We start from the raw sequence: 19,483 nt of genomic DNA, 5'->3' as shown, positions 1-19,483 counted from the left end.
CCAATGTTTATAGCAGCACTTTTAACAATAGCCAAATTATGGTAAGAGCCTAAATATCCATCAACTGATGAATGGATAAAGAAGATGTGGTTTATATATACAATGGAATGCTATTTGGCAATGACAAAGAATGAAATCTGGCCATTTGCAGGAATGTGGATGGAACTGGAAGGTATTATGCTAAGTGAAATAAGTCAGTCAGACAAAGACAGATATCGTATGCTTTCACTCATATGTGGATCTTGAGAAACTTAACAGAAGACCATGGGGGTGAGGGAGGGGAAAAAAAAGGTACCCAGAGGGAGGGAAGCAAACCATAAGAGACTCTTAAGGAATGAGAACAATCTGAGGGTTGATGGCGAGGTGGGGGAGAGGGGAAAGTGGGTGATCGGCATTGAGGAGAGCACTTGTTGGGATAAGCACTGGATGTTGTATGGAAACCAATGTGACAATAAATTATATATAAAAAAATAAATATAAATAAATAAATAAAAATGAAATAGTATATAAATACCAGAGTAATTCATAAATCCTTAGCAACAAATTCACCTTGGCCAACTTAAACTCTTAAGAAAGACAGTGGAGAAAAATTACAATATCAATTAAGAATAGGTGATTCCATTTTTTTCTTCATTAGCACCTCATTTTATTTTCAGGCATATGACAGTAAATTTCAGTATCACTAAAATGGGAGCATTAATGTTGCTCAGTTTAGTTTAATTTTATAGTATCCAAATTTTTAGTTAGTTGTGGAGTATGGGAGAATTTATCAGTCAAAAAAAAATTGTAAAGCTATTGAAACCAAGTTTCTGTAACAAACTTTTTGAGTGTGTCAACCACAGCATTCTTTTAAATTTTTTTTTAATCTTTATTTATTTTTGAGAGAGTGAGACACCGTGTGAGCAGGGGGGAAGCAGAGAGAGAGGGAGACACAGAATCTGAAGCAGGCTCCAGGCTCTGAGCTGTCAGCACAGAGCCTGATGTGGGGCTCGAATTCACGAAGTGTGAGATCATGACCTGAGCCGAAGCTGGACACTCAACTGACTGAGCCATCCAGGCGCCCCTCAACAGCAGCATTGAAATTGAACTATTAACTGAAGACACTTAAAAGATTTTATTAAAAGGAAAAAAATGACGAAGTAAAAAAATACAAAGACATGATCAAATTCAGTTACTGAATCTATAAATACAAATAGTGACAACACCGATTAAAATGTTAACTCTAGAGCAAACTTCAAATTAGCTTGAACCAGATCTTAAAAAAATAAAATACCCACAAGACTTTTACAGTGGAGATGACTTAAAAATGTAGTTTTCCCCAGAAGCACCTGGGTGGCTCATTCAGTTAAGCACCCAACTTCTGCTCAGGTCATGATCTCATGGTCATGGTTCGTGGGCTCGAGCCACAAGTCGGGCTCTATGCTGACAGTGAAGAGCCTGCTTGGGATTCTCTCTCCCTCTCTCTGCCCCTCTACCGCTCAGGCACGTGCACATGCACTCTCTTTCTCTTTCTCTCTAAAAATAAACTTATTAAAAAAATGTAGTTTTACCCAAATGTGCAAACCCCACTATTTATCATAGATGCCCCCCATGAGTTGTAATCATATTGTTATAAGTGAAACCTTCAAAATTAAAGATACTCATATATATGGTATGTTTGAATATTTTTAAAAAAGAAATTACTGTAATTTCTTAGCCATTTATGACTGTTAATGAAGACTATTAATGATAATGAATATCATCTGGCAAAAAACATTCAATCTGCTATAGGAAAAAATTATACAGCATAGAAGGTGATACATTTTTTTATAGTGAGTTGATAAATTAAGAATTATTAACAGTATATTCTTGAATCCATTAGAAAAACAATTAGAAGCAATGTTTACTTTGTAATGAGAGTCTGGTACATGACTTGAGACCCAATTCACAGTGATGCTGCAAGTTGAATAAAACTTTAGTTTATATCCTTTATGAGTTTATATAAAATTTATTTTACATCAAATAGCTAAAAAAAAAAAAGCCCCATTAAATATATTAAGGTGTTATTAATACGGCAGCTTGGTATTACTTCTCCCAAAAATGTCACCCATCTTAAAAGCATGCTTAGCCCAAACGTATGCAAAGTTCATGTAAGCATTCAGTCATCAAGGCGCCCTCCCACACAATGCAGCAAAATCCTATCACAAAGGTGACCCAAGACTTTAGATTGAGCCCAAGGACAGCTCTCTCCATCCCTCCTGTGCCCCCATACTGAAATCTCAAGGGCATCCTGACTCATTAATTGCACATAGAATTTCCTGAAAATACCCTTCATGGGAAGCTGACAGGGAATGAATCCAGACTAAGGTCTTTTCATCACTCCATTTTTCTGCACAAGAAGTGATCGTCAGCACATTAAAGGGTAATACATGCTTAGCTCATGAATGCATACTAAAAGCTACCATCCTCTCCAGTTGCGTTAAAAGGGCCTAAACAAATTAACCCTTTCTCCAGCCAGCAGGCCTGAGTAAACCACAGGCTCCACAAATAAAAGTGGCTCATTATCACATTAACTCTCAAAGAGAGAGGAAAGGGGCAGGTGATAAGAATCTTGCTTAATATTTCATAAAATAGCCAGCCCTTGTTTCAATTAACTTTCACCTGAGTTGCAGCATTCTGTCTATAAAGAATATGAGTGTGCTTGCTGAGAATTTTACTAGGGACGGGGGGGGGGGGGGGGGGGGGGTGAGAACAGACTTAACTTGATGTCACTGGTACAGGAACTTTGACTTTTTCTTCTAAATTTTACACAAAGAACCAATGATACATGCTTCTGACCTACTTTCAAGATAAATAACAGCCACTATTAAGTAGCCACTACCTGATCAGCACTTGCCTGTATCTATTGAGCTCATTTACATAAAAGCCAGCTATACAAACTATAAAATCAAACATAAAATCTTTTTCTTTCCTACGTTTTTTCTTTGCTCTTCAATCTGTACAGACCTTTCAAAAAGCCACCCACCCACTAACATACACAATGACCACTTTATCTTTTAGGAATTCTCCCTAAGTGGAATATATTATAATCATTTTGTACATGTAGAGTAGGATTGCTAAATGAAAAGGAAGATAAATATAGATATTCTAGAATGGATCTGTTCTAGTGCTATTAAAGCTTTTTACTTTTATTGGATAAATAGAATCCACAGAAACAAGGTTTATAAAACATTCATAGGAGAGCAAGTTTAATCGTTAACTAACAAGTCCAAATTTAGATGTCTTCTCTAATACGAATTATTTTCATTCATTCAGCTACAACTAGATTAATGTAACACAGTGGCTAAGAGCAGAGGCTCAATATAGATCTCAATTCTACCATTTCCTAGCTAATGTAACCTTGGGCAAAGTGATTTTAAAACACTGCTAAGCCTCATTTTCCTCATTTGTAAAATAGGTATAACAACAGATTTGGCTAATGGGGTTGTCAGGATGAAATGAAATCATCTTTGAAAAGTATATGCAATCTACCCTAATGGCTGTTTTAGTAAATGTTTGCCATTTGATTTGGTGAAAGCTCCAACAGTGGAAGCTATAGCTACTTCAGCAAACTTCTCACTTTTAGATTTGGTTCAGGTACACTAAAAGTTTAACACTATTAGTGAATACAAACATGTAAACAAAAAAGTACTGCTATAACTCCAATTTATTTTTCCAATGTAAACATACCATAAATATATGTAATTTAAGCCATTTTTTTCCAAATCTAAGCCAAGAATTTAACACACCTGAAACAGAAAATACCTATTTAATTGCACTCATTTAAAAAAATTCTAGGAGTGCCTGGGTGGCTCAGTTGGTTAAGCAGCAGACTCTTGATTTTAGCTCAGGTCATGTCTCACAGTTCCTGGGATCAAGCCTGGCATCGGGCTCTGTGCTGATAGCATGGAGCCTGCTTGGGATAAGCAAAAAAAAATTTTTTTTGTCTCTATTATAGAGGGGGGAAAAAAAAGCATGCTTATTTACTTTTCACCCCAGCCCCAAAAATCCAAACCTCTCCCAAGAATCTTAATGATTTTACAAAATGGGAAACTGACAAAGAATTGGAAGCTATTTCAACTGACACTACTAGATAGGCTTCAAAACTATTACATATTAAAACTTTAATTTGAGGTATACCATGCAATAATTCTAAATATACATATAAGTACTTACTCCAACCACATATGGCATTCCTCTGTCCTCAATTTGACAGCAACATTAAATGCCCTTTCTTGACATACTTTGCTTGCTTTAAAATAACCACAGCTCAGTAAGCTGGGGTAGATGCAGCAGCCACTTACTCATTCTAGTATAACACAATCTTGTCCCTTCCCCTCTCGGAGAATCCTTGAGGGAAGAGAACTCAGATAACCCACTTCAGTAATACTAAGTAACTTTACATAATCGACAATGACTTTTGTGAGGTTATAAACATATATCCTATGTTTCTTTACATTTCCAAGACTATTCAAAGCTGTGTCCGTGGTGGACTTTAACAAAGGCTTTCCTAATTTAATACTATTACATAAGAACGTAAAAGTGTCTGACAACACACATAGGTAGACTTTGTTTACATGTCAATGTGTTTTCAAAAAGTTGTGTAAATAAAATCCTATTTCAAAAGTGGCAAGAGGTTAGAGAGGCTGTGATTTATTAAAAACATGCTCATACACACAGACCAAAAAAAAAAAAAAAAAAAATCCTCTGTAGTTAATCCTTTCACAGTGTAAGCTGCTCTTTGGGTTTATGTTTTGGAAGTGTGCATGATCCTAAACAGTGTGCCTAAGTGAGCATGGCCATTGTAAGGCAACTTAATAAATTTAGAAAGAGAAAAATCACAGCTCTTTCTTACATGTAGGAAATAAAGGCTGTCTTAGGGCAATTTCCCATTCCTATTATTATACGTACCAACAGAAAGCATGCTTAAATAAAGAGATTTTATTATGGCCATAAAAACAATTGATTTCTAGGTTTTTATTTTCTTTTTAAAGAAAACTCATTAAATATATTTCACATTTTTGCCCTGTAATTGTTTTGCACTACCATTTTTTTCCCCGAAGACGACTCAGGAGCAATAAACTTTCTTCTCCAATGAAAAGCACGAACAAAGTTCCGTAAATTAAAAAAAAAGTTTGGCACTAAGGCATAATTTCTCCACGCCTGTCTTTATCTCCCCCTAGGATATTGACATACCGAATGCCATTCAACAGTCAATGAACACCAAGGCACTGGGTGGCTGAAGCTCAATAATACAAGTATGGCTGAGAGCCCATAAACACGAGGAACCTTAAACAAGGTCATGGAATTTTCGGACTAGAAGATCCAAAACTAGACAAACCCTCTGGGCTTCCAGAGAGAAAGAACAGAAGCCCCGAGAGGGAGACCAAGTCATTCAGGGGGTTAGTAGCAGAGGCGGGGGCTAAAACCCGAGGGTCTGGGTTCTCACATCGCTACCTAAATACGGAACCCCACAAAGGGAGGCCACGGCCAGAATCGCCGCCCCAGGTGCGGGGCTGGGAGGGCTGCTCGCCGGCTGCTCCCGCCCGCCAGCTCCACTCTCAGAGGCGGCGCCGGGCGGCCCGGGCGAGACAACGGACGCGGCGGGTACAGACGCTCGGCGCGTGAGGAAAGAGTGCCCCAAAGTGAGGCTGGGGAGAGGGCGAAGGGTGTGCAGGGCAGGGGCGCCCTGAAGTGGAGAAAGGGGCCTAGCTCTCACCCTTGTCGCACGCCAGCAAGAAAAGCTTCTCATTCAGGGTGTTCTCCTCCTTCACCTCCCGCACATCCTTCAGCGCCATCACTTCGTTCGGCGACGAAGAGGAGGATGGGGAGGAAGGTAGGGAGGAGGAGGAAGCGCCCGAGAGGTCCGTGCTCGGATACAGGGCCGCCATCATCGCGGCCCATGAAGGGGGCAGGCCAGGAGACGGAGGCGGGGCCCCCACCAGCCCCGACCCCGACCCCAGCCCCGCCCCAGGGCTGGAAAAGGGATGAGTCGTTCCCACAGCCGCCTCAGCGCGCGGCCCGTTGGCCCCAAAGGGCGTCGCCTCCCCTCGAAACCAGCACTCGCCCTCCACCGACAGCCCCAGATTGGTGGCGGCGCATGCGCGGCCCCGGGGCCAGCGCCCCCTCCCCAGCCTCCGGCGCCCGGGCCGAGCCGGTCCGCGCCCCTCCGGGGACGACAGAGTGGCGCGCGCCAGGGCGGCAGCCGAGCGCGGGGCCGTGCCAGGAGCCGCAGGGGCCGCGCGGGGGGCGGCCCGGCCCGGGAGGAGGATGGGAGATCTGTGGGAAAGGAGCTCCTAGAGCGATTCTGCGCACGTCGGGCTCCCGGGATGTGGGAACCGCCAGCCCAGCTGCGCCTGGAGATGTTCGCGACTCTCCTCACGTCATCTTCCGCTCCGCTATAGCGACGACAACGGGGCCTTTTCGGTGGTGGGCGGGGCCTGTTGTGGGGGCGGGGTCTGTTGCGTCCCGCCCCCCGTTCCTCGTCTGTCAGCTGCGGCCTCTGAAGGCTTCTAATTGCTAGGGAAAAGGCGAAGACCCCAGTGCGTCCTCCCCACACCTGGGTTTCTGATTTGAGGTAATTTACCGTCTCCTGCTGCACATAAATACGCATGGGTATGGTTAATTGAGCCTCTGACGACTTAACGTTTAGTCGACCCCACCTATGGAATTGTCTGAATATTTCGTGTTTGGGTCCTCTGCCTGGCCACGCCACCGGACTTGACCTTGTCTGTGTGTTTGGGCTAGCTATACTCATTTCTAGACTATTTTTTAACAACTTGTCTGTGATATAAAATTGGCATAACATTCCTGATGGTATACCTTTATTCACATGTAATTCACGTGTACCAACACGTAACCATTGGATAAGCATATTTTTAGGATCTACTCTAATTACAGTCCTTCCAGAGGTTTGTCTTCACATTTATAAATTTGATTTTATAAATGTGTGGTGAGCAAAAGCTGACTGAAGCGCTAACTGAAGTACTACCTACCTGAATAATTATTTTTAAAGCAAACTTATTTAAAGCAGATTCGAGGCTGGGGGCGGGGGGGGGGGGGCCTGGGTAGCTGTCTGTTAATCGTTGAGCGTCTGACTTCCGCCTAGGTCATGAGATCATGATCTCACTGTTGGTGGGTTTGAGCCCCAAGTCTGGCTTTGGGGTGACAGCGCCCAGCCTGCTTCGGATTCTATGTCTCCCTTTCTCTCTCTCTCTCTGTCCCTCCCCCACTCGTTGTACTCCCCGCCCCCCCATCTCTCTCTCTCTCTCTCTCTCTCTCTCTCTGTGTCTCTCAAAAATAAACATTAAAAATTCGTCTTAAACTGCTTTGAAAAAGTAGATTTTGTCACCTTTAAAACTAGGGGGTAAAACTACAAATTATATCTCTTGAATAATTCTTATTGCCTCTCACAACAACTATACAAAAATCAAAATTGTGCCCTTGGTGCTTTAGGTTTTTAAAGCCAATACATAAATTTACTTCAGAATATCTTATATTTGAGGGAAGTACTTCCTATTCTATTCAGGTTGATTTGCTCTATATCTGTTCTTGTCAACACTACCAAATTTTCTAAATATAAATCTTTCTTACCATTCAAAGTCTTATTTAGATCTTCTCTAAGAGGCCCTAGGTAGATGACAAGATTGGCCACCTTTCCAAACATTGTCATGTGTTTACTCCAAAATGGCCGATTATCTATTGAATCATTTTAGCTTATCTCTATCGCAAATCTCCCTCATTCTATACCGTTTCCAAGTTTGTATATTTGGTGGAATATCAAAAGTTTTCAGTGTTAATTTGTGGCCACTGAACACAGAAATACACATGTGGGTTTATATATATGTGCTTACTTACACATTTTGTTTATATATGTAGTTACAGTCTTCATAGTCTAGTAAAATTTTTACTCAGTAGCAGAACAACTCTAACCCTGATCCATCCAAAAGTTCCAGAGTGTTGGAGGGTAAAATTCAGATGGTTCAAAAGTATAAAAAACATTTTAATCTGGTCTTTTCAAGCTTCTGGGTTTGTGATTTCTCATCCATAAGAACTCTCACAGCAGCTGGATTAGTTTCTTAGATTCAGAGGAATTCCACCGTATGTTCATAGATAATCCTAGGAGGCAAAGTATTCGAGGATTTTTCCTTTTTCAAAGTAAGCCAGTATTGCAAATGCATTCTGTTCTTTAGAAAACTTTTTGAATCATCTCAGATGCAGCATATTTTTCTCTCTTGCCTCACTGGTACATATTTTATGCAGCATAAATTGGAGTATTTTAACATCCCCTATATGATGAGTTTATTGTGCATTGGTGATAGTAAGATCCATAACAGAGTTATGGGGAACAATGGCGTGTAAGATTCAGAAGCAACACATTACTTACAGCAATTCAACAACCTGCAGGTACAAAAGAAGAGCCAACAACTTCAGTTGGAGAAGAGAAAAATCCAGATTCAGAGCTGGTCTTAAAAGTAGGACAGATCCATGGGGCGCCTGGGTGGCGCAGTCGGTTAAGCGTCCGACTTCAGCCAGGTCACGATCTCGCCGTCCGTGAGTTCGAGCCCCGCGTCAGGCTCTGGGCTGATGGCTCAGAGCCTGGAGCCTGTTTCTGATTCTGTGTCTCCCTCTCTCTCTGCCCCTCCCCCGTTCATGCTCTGTCTCTCTCTGTCCCAAAAAAAATAAATAAACGTTGAAAAAAAAAAAAATTTTAAAAAAAGTAGGACAGATCCTATCTACGTCTCCAAACTCTGTGCCTCTCCCTCACTCCTCTTAGGCCATATTTACCTATTTCTTTTCCTTAAATGCCTACGACTTTTCCTGGCTCAGAGCCTTTGTATTTTGTTCCCTCTGCTGAACATGTATCACCTATCTCCTCCTCATTCCTATTTCAGTCTGAATATCACATCCTTACAGAGACCATTCTTGAGCATCCAAACTAAAAGTCTTCACCCCCGTTCCCAAGTCAGTCTCTATCACATTACTATTTTATTTCCCCTACTGCATTTTATCACTACCTAAAATTCCTATTTATTATCTCTCTCCACTTGGATGCAAGATTTATGAAGTCAGGAAACTGTCTATATTTTTCTCAGCTGAATCCCCATATTTCTAGCATTTTACCTGATTCATAACAAGTGTATATTAATGAACTGGTTACCTCAAATTATTTTAGTACAAACTAAATTGTAGTAATAATGCAGTTTTCTTTACTAAAAAACTTCATATTAAAGAACCAGAAGGCAGTATGATTTGGTAAGAAAAAACAAAAACAAAAACAAAACAGAGAACCACCTTCATTCCCCCCAAAAAATCTAATACAAATTTTATTTTACTAATTAAAAAAAGTTATTTTCTTTTCTTGAAAATAAACTTATGATAGATTAATTTTCAAGGTTGTATATTCTTTAAATGAAATAAACACTGACACATTTGTACATACACAGAATTTTTATTATTTTAGGAGAAAAAGAACACTCTAAAGTGCCAAATTTCATGTAAATCAGATAACTTAGTAAATATAATGGTGAAAAAAATCAAAAGGGAAAACATTAATTAATTTCTTAGAGCAAGAACATATCTTAATCTTCATGTAAGAAAACAATCACTAAAATATAAAAGGAAAGGAAATCTCTTTTGTAGAATATATTTCAAAGTTCCACTTGTTGATTTCATTTAAAAAATTCTATTCTAAACACATGAGTAGTCTCACTCTTACCAACATGTATGGTTTTCAATGGTAGAAGAGGGATTTAGACTACTCATTCACACTGAGACAAAGTGACAGCATTTCTGTTGCAAAGCAGTATTGCTCACTTACACTAACAGTGGAAGATGGAGAAAATAGATTTCTGAATTCAATTTTTAGCAGCAGAATCTGTCTACTGATAAAAATTCACACAAAAATAGGTCTGAAGGTTAGTTGTTCCCAAGTAACACAAGCAGTAACCAAACACTGCCAATTTGTAGGAGGCTGTGGAAAAAACATTTGAAAATACTCTATGTTCAATATTAGCTTTGTGTTACTTTCTACTAAAGATATTCAGTGGGCATATTCTAAATTAGGGCTTCCTATAGATCAAAATTAACATGTGTAATATGAAGCTAACAGTATAGTGTCAACATGTCTTGAGATGTTCTAGCCAATTTTTTGCTATAAATATGTGGAAGAAGTCAGTTGGAAAATATATGCACATCCAAAATGATTATTTCTAAAAGAAATCTTCATGTACCAGATATCTACATAATGACAAGTGTTACACACATCGTGAGACTACAATAAACACTTAATGGTTGGCTGACTGACTAGTTTTATATACCATTTAAGAAAACCTGGGTAATTCAGATGCAAAAAATACATATGTACACAGATCTTTCTGTAATAACAATCTACCAACATATATGCTGCATGTCATAGTTAAAGTTCTATTACCAAACTAGCATATGTAGTATCTACAATTAAAATTAAGTTTTAAGTAAAAAGCTCCTGCTACTTATACAAGAGAATGTACTTTGGGGTTTCTTCAAGAGTTAGTTCTCATATATAAAAAAGTTTAATGTTAATGAACAATACTTGTCACTTAAAAATTTGAGACCATATAGAAATTTACAGAAAAGTTAAGGTTCATATAGTTGGAGGAAAAAATAAAATAAACTGGATTATGACTTTGAATACATTTATGATCAAAATTAACACACACACACACGCATCCACACACAAATCAAAACACAGCAGGACCTGCAAAAAATTTTTGTATTGATCTTTTTGAACCATGAAAAACAATGAATTAGTTTTGCTTTTAATAAGACTTTCAGGAAATGAAAATAATTTAATTATGAAATATCGACTTGATAATGAACATATCAGTATCTACTGGTAAATTAACTGTGTTATCCAAAAAGTTCGACAGATTCTAACCAGTAGAAACAAGATATTTAATTCATTAATGAATTATACAACTATTTTAAGCATACAAATAATCTCTGGTTTTATACCCACTACATTTCAGAAATCTGTAAACTGTGAGGCATTCAATGTGTTTAATGTGGCAGAAAATCATATTAAATGTTTCTCATTATTTTATTCTATTCAGTCCTTTTCCCATTAAGCATGCAAACACAGTCATAACCATCTTTGGTTTCACTTCTACGAGGTCATCAGGTAAGGCATATATCCGGGCACCAATCTTTCGAGCAACTGAAATGGCGTATCTTCAAACGACAAGAAAAATATCTTAGTATTTGTTATCTACTATTTTCTCACTTAATATATGTTAATAAAAGAATGAAATATTTTGATAAGATTAACTTTACAAGAAAGTTAAGTTTGAAAGTCTTTAATCATATTCCCCATTTAAGTTGTACTTAAAAATGTTATAAAGACATAGTAACCTTATGTGTAAGGATTTAAGAAATTAAAGAGCCACTGTGTTAAACCATAAAAGGCAGGGCGCCTGGGTGGATCAGTTGGATCAGTGCCCAAATCTTGATTTCGGCTCAGGTCACAATCCCAAGATCATGGGATTGAGCCCCAACATCAGGGTCCATGATCAGCGCAAAGCCTGCTTGGGATTCTCTCTCTCCCTTGGCTCCTGTCCCTCTACCCGCCCCCCTCTCTCAAACTAATAACTAACTAAATAAACAAACACACAAGCCAACCAACCAACCATAAAAGGCTTACTTAGCATTGTTTAGCTTGTCCTCTTCAGATAAGTCTTCTCTCTTGATCATTTCTTGACGAACTGCATTTGGTGCGATGGCATCTATTAAGTCTAGGACAGGTAAGCTTGTGCTGATAGATTTGTCCTAGAAAATAAAGAATTGATGAACATTCATAAACATCTTACTTTTAATTTTCATAAATGGCAGACCAGGTCATAACCATATAACTGAGAGCAACATAAATTTTCTTTATACTGAACGTTCGGCTTTTCTGCAAACAGCACACATCATAAACCATTTAAAATATGCTTTTCCTTCAGTCTTTACAGAGATTACATGTAGAGTTGTCACCATATCCAAACAAGGCTTGCAGATGTGACAGTTCCTAAAGTATGCTAACTACAGTATCCATTCTGCAAAAAATAAACAACTTTTGAAAGGGAATAGGAGATGAATTTTAAATTAATAGTTTTGCAAGTTCTAGTAATATATATGTCTTAGACCATGAATTCCTAAACCTTCACTTAAAATTCAGAAACAAAACTGAAAATAGTCGTGGAAAGGAACTAACATTTACAAAGGCATTATTCTTGTTGCTTTACATGTTCAGCTTGTTTAATTCTCCTAACAGCCTGATAATAAAGAAATTATAATCTCTCTTAGAGAGGAATTAAATGTAGTTCACAGAGCTCAAGTGACTTGTTTACACAACCAGTAAGTACAAAACCAATAACTGAGCCCATGACTGTCTGACTCTAATGCCCAAGATTCTCTCCATTTTTGAAGTTACCTCCAAGGTGAACTAAAAATGAACAACTGAATTCTAGTGGATAGATTACTGCAGTTCAAATCAGAAATCCTGGTCAATTGATTTTACCACTTACCAGTACTTGAAAGAAAAATTACTTGTTCTGTGTCTCAGCTTGAATGGTGGCCACTGTTGCTTGCTTACCCAGAATTTATTCATTCCTTACTACTTTCTCCATCCTAACAGAACCCACATCCATGCCTCCCTCACATGGACATGTGCTTCAAGGAAAGCTGACCCAATCCACAGCTCCAAGGGTGATCCTGAATTAGTCTAGGCCATGCATTCTGGGGGTAGGGTAATAAACTTACTCTTTTTTATGTATAAAGCATAAAATGTATAAACATACAGTAATATCTATGGCATTAAAATTTCATGGGGAGCAGTATTTAGGAAGAGAACGTCTAAAAAGACTCCTTAGATTAACAAAAACACTAGTCTGAACCAAATAGAGTAATCTCATCTTATTAGCACAGTGATTTAATTTGGGCCTAATTTAATTTAATGTGAGGCCCTTGCTATTTTCTGGAAGAGCTATGGAAAACCAGAAACCCTCCTCTTGGATGTGAATGAGAGGATGAAACCTTTGTCACAACCAGCAGTTATCCTATAACCAAGTTGAAAACGAGCTTTGGGTGAAATTGGCACTGTAAATGGCAAAGCAGAGATGGACAAAAACCTCAGTCCTACATGAAATTCTTCAAATACTGGCTTAACCAACCCTGAAATCTATGATACCTCTGGATTTCTGCTACTCTGTACCTTTTCGTTTGGTTTAAACCACTTTAAAGTGGGTTTCTGTTACCTGAAGTCAAAAGCAAGCACCGTTGCTTGCTAGGTGTTTGCTAGGCAGCATCCTAATCACCGCCCTGAGACTGTCACAGGATTCTTGGGACTATTAATATAAGTGAAAGCATCTACTATAGTCCCTAGCCAAATTAATAAATTTTTTGAAAAAAACAATTTGAAGCCATATGAAGAAGGCTACTTTTTTGGGCCCTGATCTATGAGCCACTACATTTATTAATTTTAGAAAAATTTATATTGTTTACTTTCAGGAATGTTCTGTTTTGTGAAACAGATTTTTTTGGGGGGGGGAATAGAAGTAGAGGGGTAAAAATAATTAGGGTCCTTAAGTCTATTTGATGCTGGTAATCTGGATCTGCTTCTGAAAATTTTTCCTATTTTTGCCTCAATGTGTGGTCTGCAGGCCACCTACATGAAAACCACCTGACACGCTTGTTAAAAGCACAAATTTATTGCTACACTCAAATTAATGAGTCAGGTTTTATCTGTGGATGGGGTTAGGAATCTACATTTTTAATACGATTTCTAGATGACTCTAATGTACACCATTATTCTTCCTAAAATTAAACTTAACATTTATGTCATTCTATAATAAATTTTAATTTTCTGTGTACTTCCTTTTCATATAATATTTATATGATGATTCAAAAACAGACAATTGGTTTAATTGTGCTGTATTTTGATTAGTTATTTACATATGTGTGAGGTTTTTGTAAGATTGAGGAAAATTATTTTGTTCTTTTGTTTTTTCAGCTTCATTGAAGTATAATTACCAAATAAAATTGTAAGACATTTAAAGTATACATCCTGAATATTTGATATACCTATATGTTGTGAAAGGATTACTCCCATTAGTTAATTAACACATCCATCACCTACATATATGTGTGTGTGTGTGTATTTTTTTTTGTAAAAACATTTAATTTCTATTCTAGCAAATTTCAGTTATACTATATAGTGTTAACTATAGTCACCATGTAATACATAAGATCCTCAGACTTTACTCATAGCTGAAAGTATATAATATTTTGTGGTATTTTAAACATTTCTTCACTTAGATGTAAGGAAGCAATGTTTTCATCTATTTCCTTATGGGAAAAACTTTATTGAATTGAATGAAAGATTTAAGTTTCAAGAGTTATATTGGATCCCTTACCTTCCTATTTCCAAGAAAACAGGCCTATCTTTCAACTCTTCTGATCTGTGTATTATCAGTAAAAGACATTTTACTTTTGCAAAGGGGACAGGGCCTATAGTAAAATCCTCAGTTTAGCATGTACATTTTCATCATCTTTCCTTAAGTTAATTATAAATAAATTACAAAAGCAAAAATGTCTAGACTCTCAAAGACAGCCTAGAGTTTGGCTTGATTTTCAAGATAATGAATTGTATCATCCCTTTCTCTTAATGTGATACACATTACTATTAGAACATTGCATGCCATTGTTCTTTCTGTCGTTCTTGAAAATAGAAGTGCAAACACAGTGATGTGGCAGCCAGAGTTCTCGAAATAGCTTAACAGGAAACTCTCCACATATGATGCCCTTTATATATTGCCATACCAGTAGTGTAGTAAACCCTTTTACTGAGCCCTTAATATGTACCAGGTATTGTTGAGCTCTTTATATTCGTTAACTTATTTAGTCTGACACAAACTCAGAAGATAGGTATTATTAATATCTCCATTTTAAATATTGGGAAACTGAGGAATAGAGAAATTAATAACCTGCCCACAGTCACAAAGACACTGAATGGTGAGCCAGAAGTAAATTCAATTTTATTCATCAAGAGGTGTAGTCCAGCTGTTAGTATAAACTACTAAGGTTTTTACAAAATACATGCCCTCTCATGTTCTCCTTACTCCCCTGGTTTTTATAGTATTGCTGACACCCCACACAGTGATTCCTGTTTTCTTATTTGCTTTCTTTACTGAACAGTGAGCACTTTGAGGGCATTATGTAGTCATGGTGACTAGCAAAGCACCTACTACAGGGTAAGCTTTGAATATTTATGAGATGAATGAGCAGTGTGTCACATAACTAATAAGTATCTGAGCTGAAGTGAAATCCAGGGTCATACAACTCTAAAGCCTGGCTTTCAACCTGCAGTTAGATCTGGAAATGAAATCCAGCTTTGCTGCTCAATAGTTGTATGACCGTGGGCAAGTTGTTTAACTTTTATAAAGTTCTCCTTTTTGCTTATAGAATTATTGAGAGAATTAAAAGAAACTGTGTAAAGTGCTTAGCATGGTGACATAGAGCACTCAATGGTAATTATGATTATTGTTATGGCTGATATTCCACTTACTTATCTTCTTTTTTTTTGTATTTTATTTTAATTCCAGTGTAGTTTGACACAGTGTTATATTAGTTTCAGGTGTGCAATATAGTGATTCAATAATTCCACGTATTACTCAGTGCTCGTACACTTCCTTATCTTCCTGCTGAGGGAAAATTACTTTGCAACTGAAAAGGGTAAATTTGTCTTTTCTAAAATTTCTCAGTATAGCACTGCCTTGATTATAATTAATAGATTCTTACGAGTACCATTTATGGTAGCCTTCAAATATAATGTCTTCTACAGTTGGAAAAAAAAAAGCCTCCCCACCCCAACTATTTTTTAGCATTTGCTGCCACATTTCTTAACTACAGTCTCTTTAAAGATTTTATTATTGAGCATCTACTAAATAAATGCCAAGCATATTTGCATTATGTTTCTGTTACTTCGGATCTAAGTACAACTCTCAAGTTTGCCTTTCTTTGTGAGTTCTCTCCCTTAAAGGATCTGTGTACTCACATTTTTCAACTATCTCTTCTATTCAACTGATCACCAAGTCTGTATTCCCAGTTTTAATATTTCCTTTCATCCAGCTTATTTCCTGAACATTACTTCAAATTCAACAAGCTTAAAATTGAACTCATCACCTTTTCCAGAAAGCAACTGTACATCCTGACATTCCCATTTGTTAGTGTTATCTGTTTTTCAATTACCCAGGCCTAAAACATCAAGTTTTAACTCCTCTCTCTCCTGTGCTTCCTCAAATCAAGAAGCCAAATCCTACCTGTTCTTTTGCAATAGCAAATAACTATTTATTCTTAACATTCCCAGTGCCCACCCTCAACTCCAATCAGATTTTTATCATTTCACACCTGCTTCAGCTTCTTAGGCATTGTCCTAGCATTTACACCTTTCTTAGTCTAATCCATCCTGCCCACCACATTCAGAAGAGTATTTCTAAAAATAGTCACTTTTCTTACATTAGTCCTTATACCAACACACTTTTATTAAGGCCAGACTCCCCCACAATCTTGACTCAGACTATATCCAGCACTACTCCCTTAGGAACCATCCTCTCCAGCCAAACTATTTCTCTTAACCTTTGACTTGCCTTTATTCAAGATGGACCTTCTTCTAGCTTGTTATGAAAATGCCAATTATGAAAATTTTGTTCTTCAAATAAATGGTGAACACTATGAGGGACAAATTAATTTCTTATATTCTGTATCTTTTTCTTTACCTATAAATGTTACTTAATAGTAAAAGCTTAATAAGTATTTGTTTCTAAATATTTTATTATTGTATTTGATTTAATTATATACATGCTTATTATTTTTCATCAACTAATGTACAAATGTGTAAAATTTCATTACAACAACTTTGATAACTATCAATTAGAGAATTTTATAAGTCCCCTTTCCTGTTTTACATTTTTCAGTTGTATTTTACGCCTAAAATATATAAAAACAAATCATGGACTGAAAATTCTTGTGTTTTTTTTTTTTTTTAACAAGCAACAACAAAAACTCAAAGTCATTAGTTCCTTCCAAGATGGCAAAAAGAGAAACACACTTGAACTAGGACTCAGGTAACATCTCTGACTTATTCTAGTTGTCATGTTAAAATCCCTTTGGGGCTCACTATTTAGTAAAAATTGAATTTATCAATTTCTGAAATTTTTTCTGCTCTAAAATGTTGTTAAGCATATAGAACAAAGCCAAAGAAAAAACTAAAGATGGATAGATAACTCTTAGGAGAGCTTAGGGTTTCATCTGTTTGCACTCTTAATCACTAAAAAAAATTTGCTGATTTTTCACATATTTTTCACATAATAAAAGCACAAACACAAGGCTCACTGAATGAATGTGTACAAGCAGACATGCTTAGTTGTAGCTAACATCACCTTGCATGCAAAAGCGAAACACAATGGAAATGCATGAAAATTAGTGGGTGTGTATGTACAGATTACGTTTTAAGTGCTTTATGAATCATCCACAAATGCTCAAAAGTGAGTGTTAAGTGCCATTATGAAGCCAGATAACAAGATATTTTTTTTCCTACCAGTTTTCTCAATTCCCACTTGAATCGGTTTGGCTGGCTCTGTTATGCCTTGGAAATGATGTCAATACAATTCTGAGACTGCTGCTAGGGAGCACAAAACATTATAGGTCCTATGTAAACAATGGTTTTTTAATCTTTCTTTTTCATTTGACAATTGGGTTTTTTGGCTCTATTCTATTTTTTTAAGATTAGATGACCAGAGTTGATAATATTAATCTGCATTTATACTCAATAGGACAACCAGTCAAAAATATAAGAGTTCAAACTATACTTTTGCTTTACACATGCCAAATAACTAGCAGGCCTAAGTTCATAAATTGTGTTTCTGAGATATAATGTTAATGTAATTCTGAATCTAAACCAATGCAATTTCTAATAAAAATTCCTTCCTATACTTAATTTCTTACAAAAACAAAATTTTAAATAGCTTTTGATTACCTTGAAGCTGGAAATGGAAGTATGTTTTTTTGCACTTTTAAGCGTCTGATTGACCCATTTAATAATAATTTCATCATTTACTTTTTCACCTTCTCCAAGATCTGACAACACATTCAATGTGTACCTATAACAGAAAAGATGTACATTTGACAGTGAAAGGGGAGAGAAAAGAGGTGAAATTTGCTCTCACATCATTTATATCAACATTTAAATATTTAAGAAACATTTTGGTTCTTATAAATATTTCTAATTTTACTCTGCTATTTGCACTTAGTCACATTCTAAAGTTACAAAGCTCAGTAATCAGAAACAAAAACTACCATATGGTATTTTTAAAAAACAACCCCTTACAAAGCAGTTTTTTTTTAAAAAATTTTTTTTTCAATGTTTATTTATTTTTGGGACAGAGAGAGACAGAGCATGAACGGGGGAGGGGCAGAGAGAGAGGGAGACACAGAATCGGAAATAGGCTCCAGGCTCCGAGCCGTCAGCCCAGAGCCTGACGCGGGGCTCGAACTCACGGACCGTGAGATCGTGACCTGGCTGAAGTCGGACGCTTAACCGACTGCGCCACCCAGGCGCCCCTACAAAGCAGTTTTTAAGAGGAATTAATAAAAGTGATTAGTTTTAGAGATTGACCCACTTAAAAAAAATTTTTTTTTAATTTATTTATTTTTGAGAGAGAGAGAGAGAGAAACAGAGCTTAAGTGGGGCAGGGGCATGAAGAGAGGGAGGCACAGAAACCAAAGCAGGCTCCAAACTCTGAGCTGTCAGCACAGAGCCCAACGTGGGACTCGAACCCACAGACTGGGAGATCATGAACTGAGATGACGTCACACACTTAACCAACTGAGCCACCCAGGCACCCCTAGACTGACCCACTTTTATTTCATTTTATTTATTTAAAAAACACTTTTTAAAAAAATTTTTTTTTAACGTTTATTTATTTTTTTTTATTTTTAATTTTTTTTTTCAACGTTTATTTATTTTTGGGACAGAGAGAGACAGAGCATGAACGGGGGAGGGGCAGAGAGAGAGGGACACAGAGAATCGGAAGCAGGCTCCAGGCTCTGAGCCATCAGCCCAGAGCCCGACGCAGGGCTCGAACTCACAGACCGTGAGATCGTGACCTGAGCTGAAGTAGGATGCTTAACCTACTGAGCCACCCAGGTGCCCCTAAAAAAAACTTTTTAATGTTTATTTTTGAGAGAGAGAGAAAGAGACAGAACATGATGGGGGGAGGGGCAGAGAGGGAGACACAAAAATGGAAGCAGGCTTGAGGCTCTGAGCTGTCAGCACAGAGCCCGAAGTGGGGCTCGAGCCCACAAACCGTGAAATCATGACCTGAGCCACAGTTGCACGTTTAACAGATGGAACCATACAGGCGCTCCTAGACTGAACCACTTTTAAACA

At 37.5% G+C, this 19,483-nt stretch overlaps 2 protein-coding genes and 1 long non-coding RNA gene across 9 annotated transcripts in view; 1 reads left to right on the top strand and 2 right to left on the bottom strand.

The window, feature by feature from the left end:
• Positions 1-6,281, bottom strand: part of TRPC1 (transient receptor potential cation channel subfamily C member 1) — a 66,420-nt gene extending 60,139 nt beyond the window's left edge. For 2 of the 5 annotated variants that reach the window (XM_047875299.1, XM_047875301.1), the window contains exon 1: positions 5,738-6,281. In XM_047875299.1, coding sequence (XP_047731255.1) covers positions 5,738-5,912 — 175 coding nt within the window. In that variant the 5' untranslated portion in view covers positions 5,913-6,281. The remainder of the gene's footprint in view (positions 1-5,737) is intronic. The other 3 variants (XM_047875300.1, XM_047875302.1, XM_047875298.1) reach the window with 2 other exon arrangements.
• Positions 6,282-6,516: 235 nt separating this feature from the next.
• LOC125174793 (uncharacterized) overlaps positions 6,517-19,483 on the top strand; it is a 29,225-nt gene continuing 16,258 nt past the window's right edge. The window contains exons 1-2 of the long non-coding RNA XR_007155562.1: positions 6,517-6,595; positions 17,086-17,159. This is a non-coding gene — a long non-coding RNA (uncharacterized LOC125174793). The remainder of the gene's footprint in view (positions 6,596-17,085; positions 17,160-19,483) is intronic.
• PLS1 (plastin 1) overlaps positions 9,454-19,483 on the bottom strand; it is a 129,018-nt gene continuing 118,988 nt past the window's right edge. For all 3 annotated transcript variants that reach the window (XM_047874595.1, XM_047874594.1, XM_047874596.1), the window contains 3 exons: positions 18,071-18,194; positions 11,699-11,823; positions 9,454-11,229 (listed from right to left, as the gene is read on the bottom strand). In XM_047874595.1, coding sequence (XP_047730551.1) covers positions 11,094-11,229; positions 11,699-11,823; positions 18,071-18,194 — 385 coding nt within the window. In that variant the 3' untranslated portion in view covers positions 9,454-11,093. The remainder of the gene's footprint in view (positions 11,230-11,698; positions 11,824-18,070; positions 18,195-19,483) is intronic.

Source organism: Prionailurus viverrinus, chromosome C2, assembly GCF_022837055.1.
Source record: "Prionailurus viverrinus isolate Anna chromosome C2, UM_Priviv_1.0, whole genome shotgun sequence".
Taxonomy (NCBI): domain Eukaryota; kingdom Metazoa; phylum Chordata; class Mammalia; order Carnivora; family Felidae; genus Prionailurus; species Prionailurus viverrinus.
The sequence above is the reverse complement of the archived record's forward strand: the minus strand, read 5'-3'. Positions and strand labels throughout refer to the sequence as shown.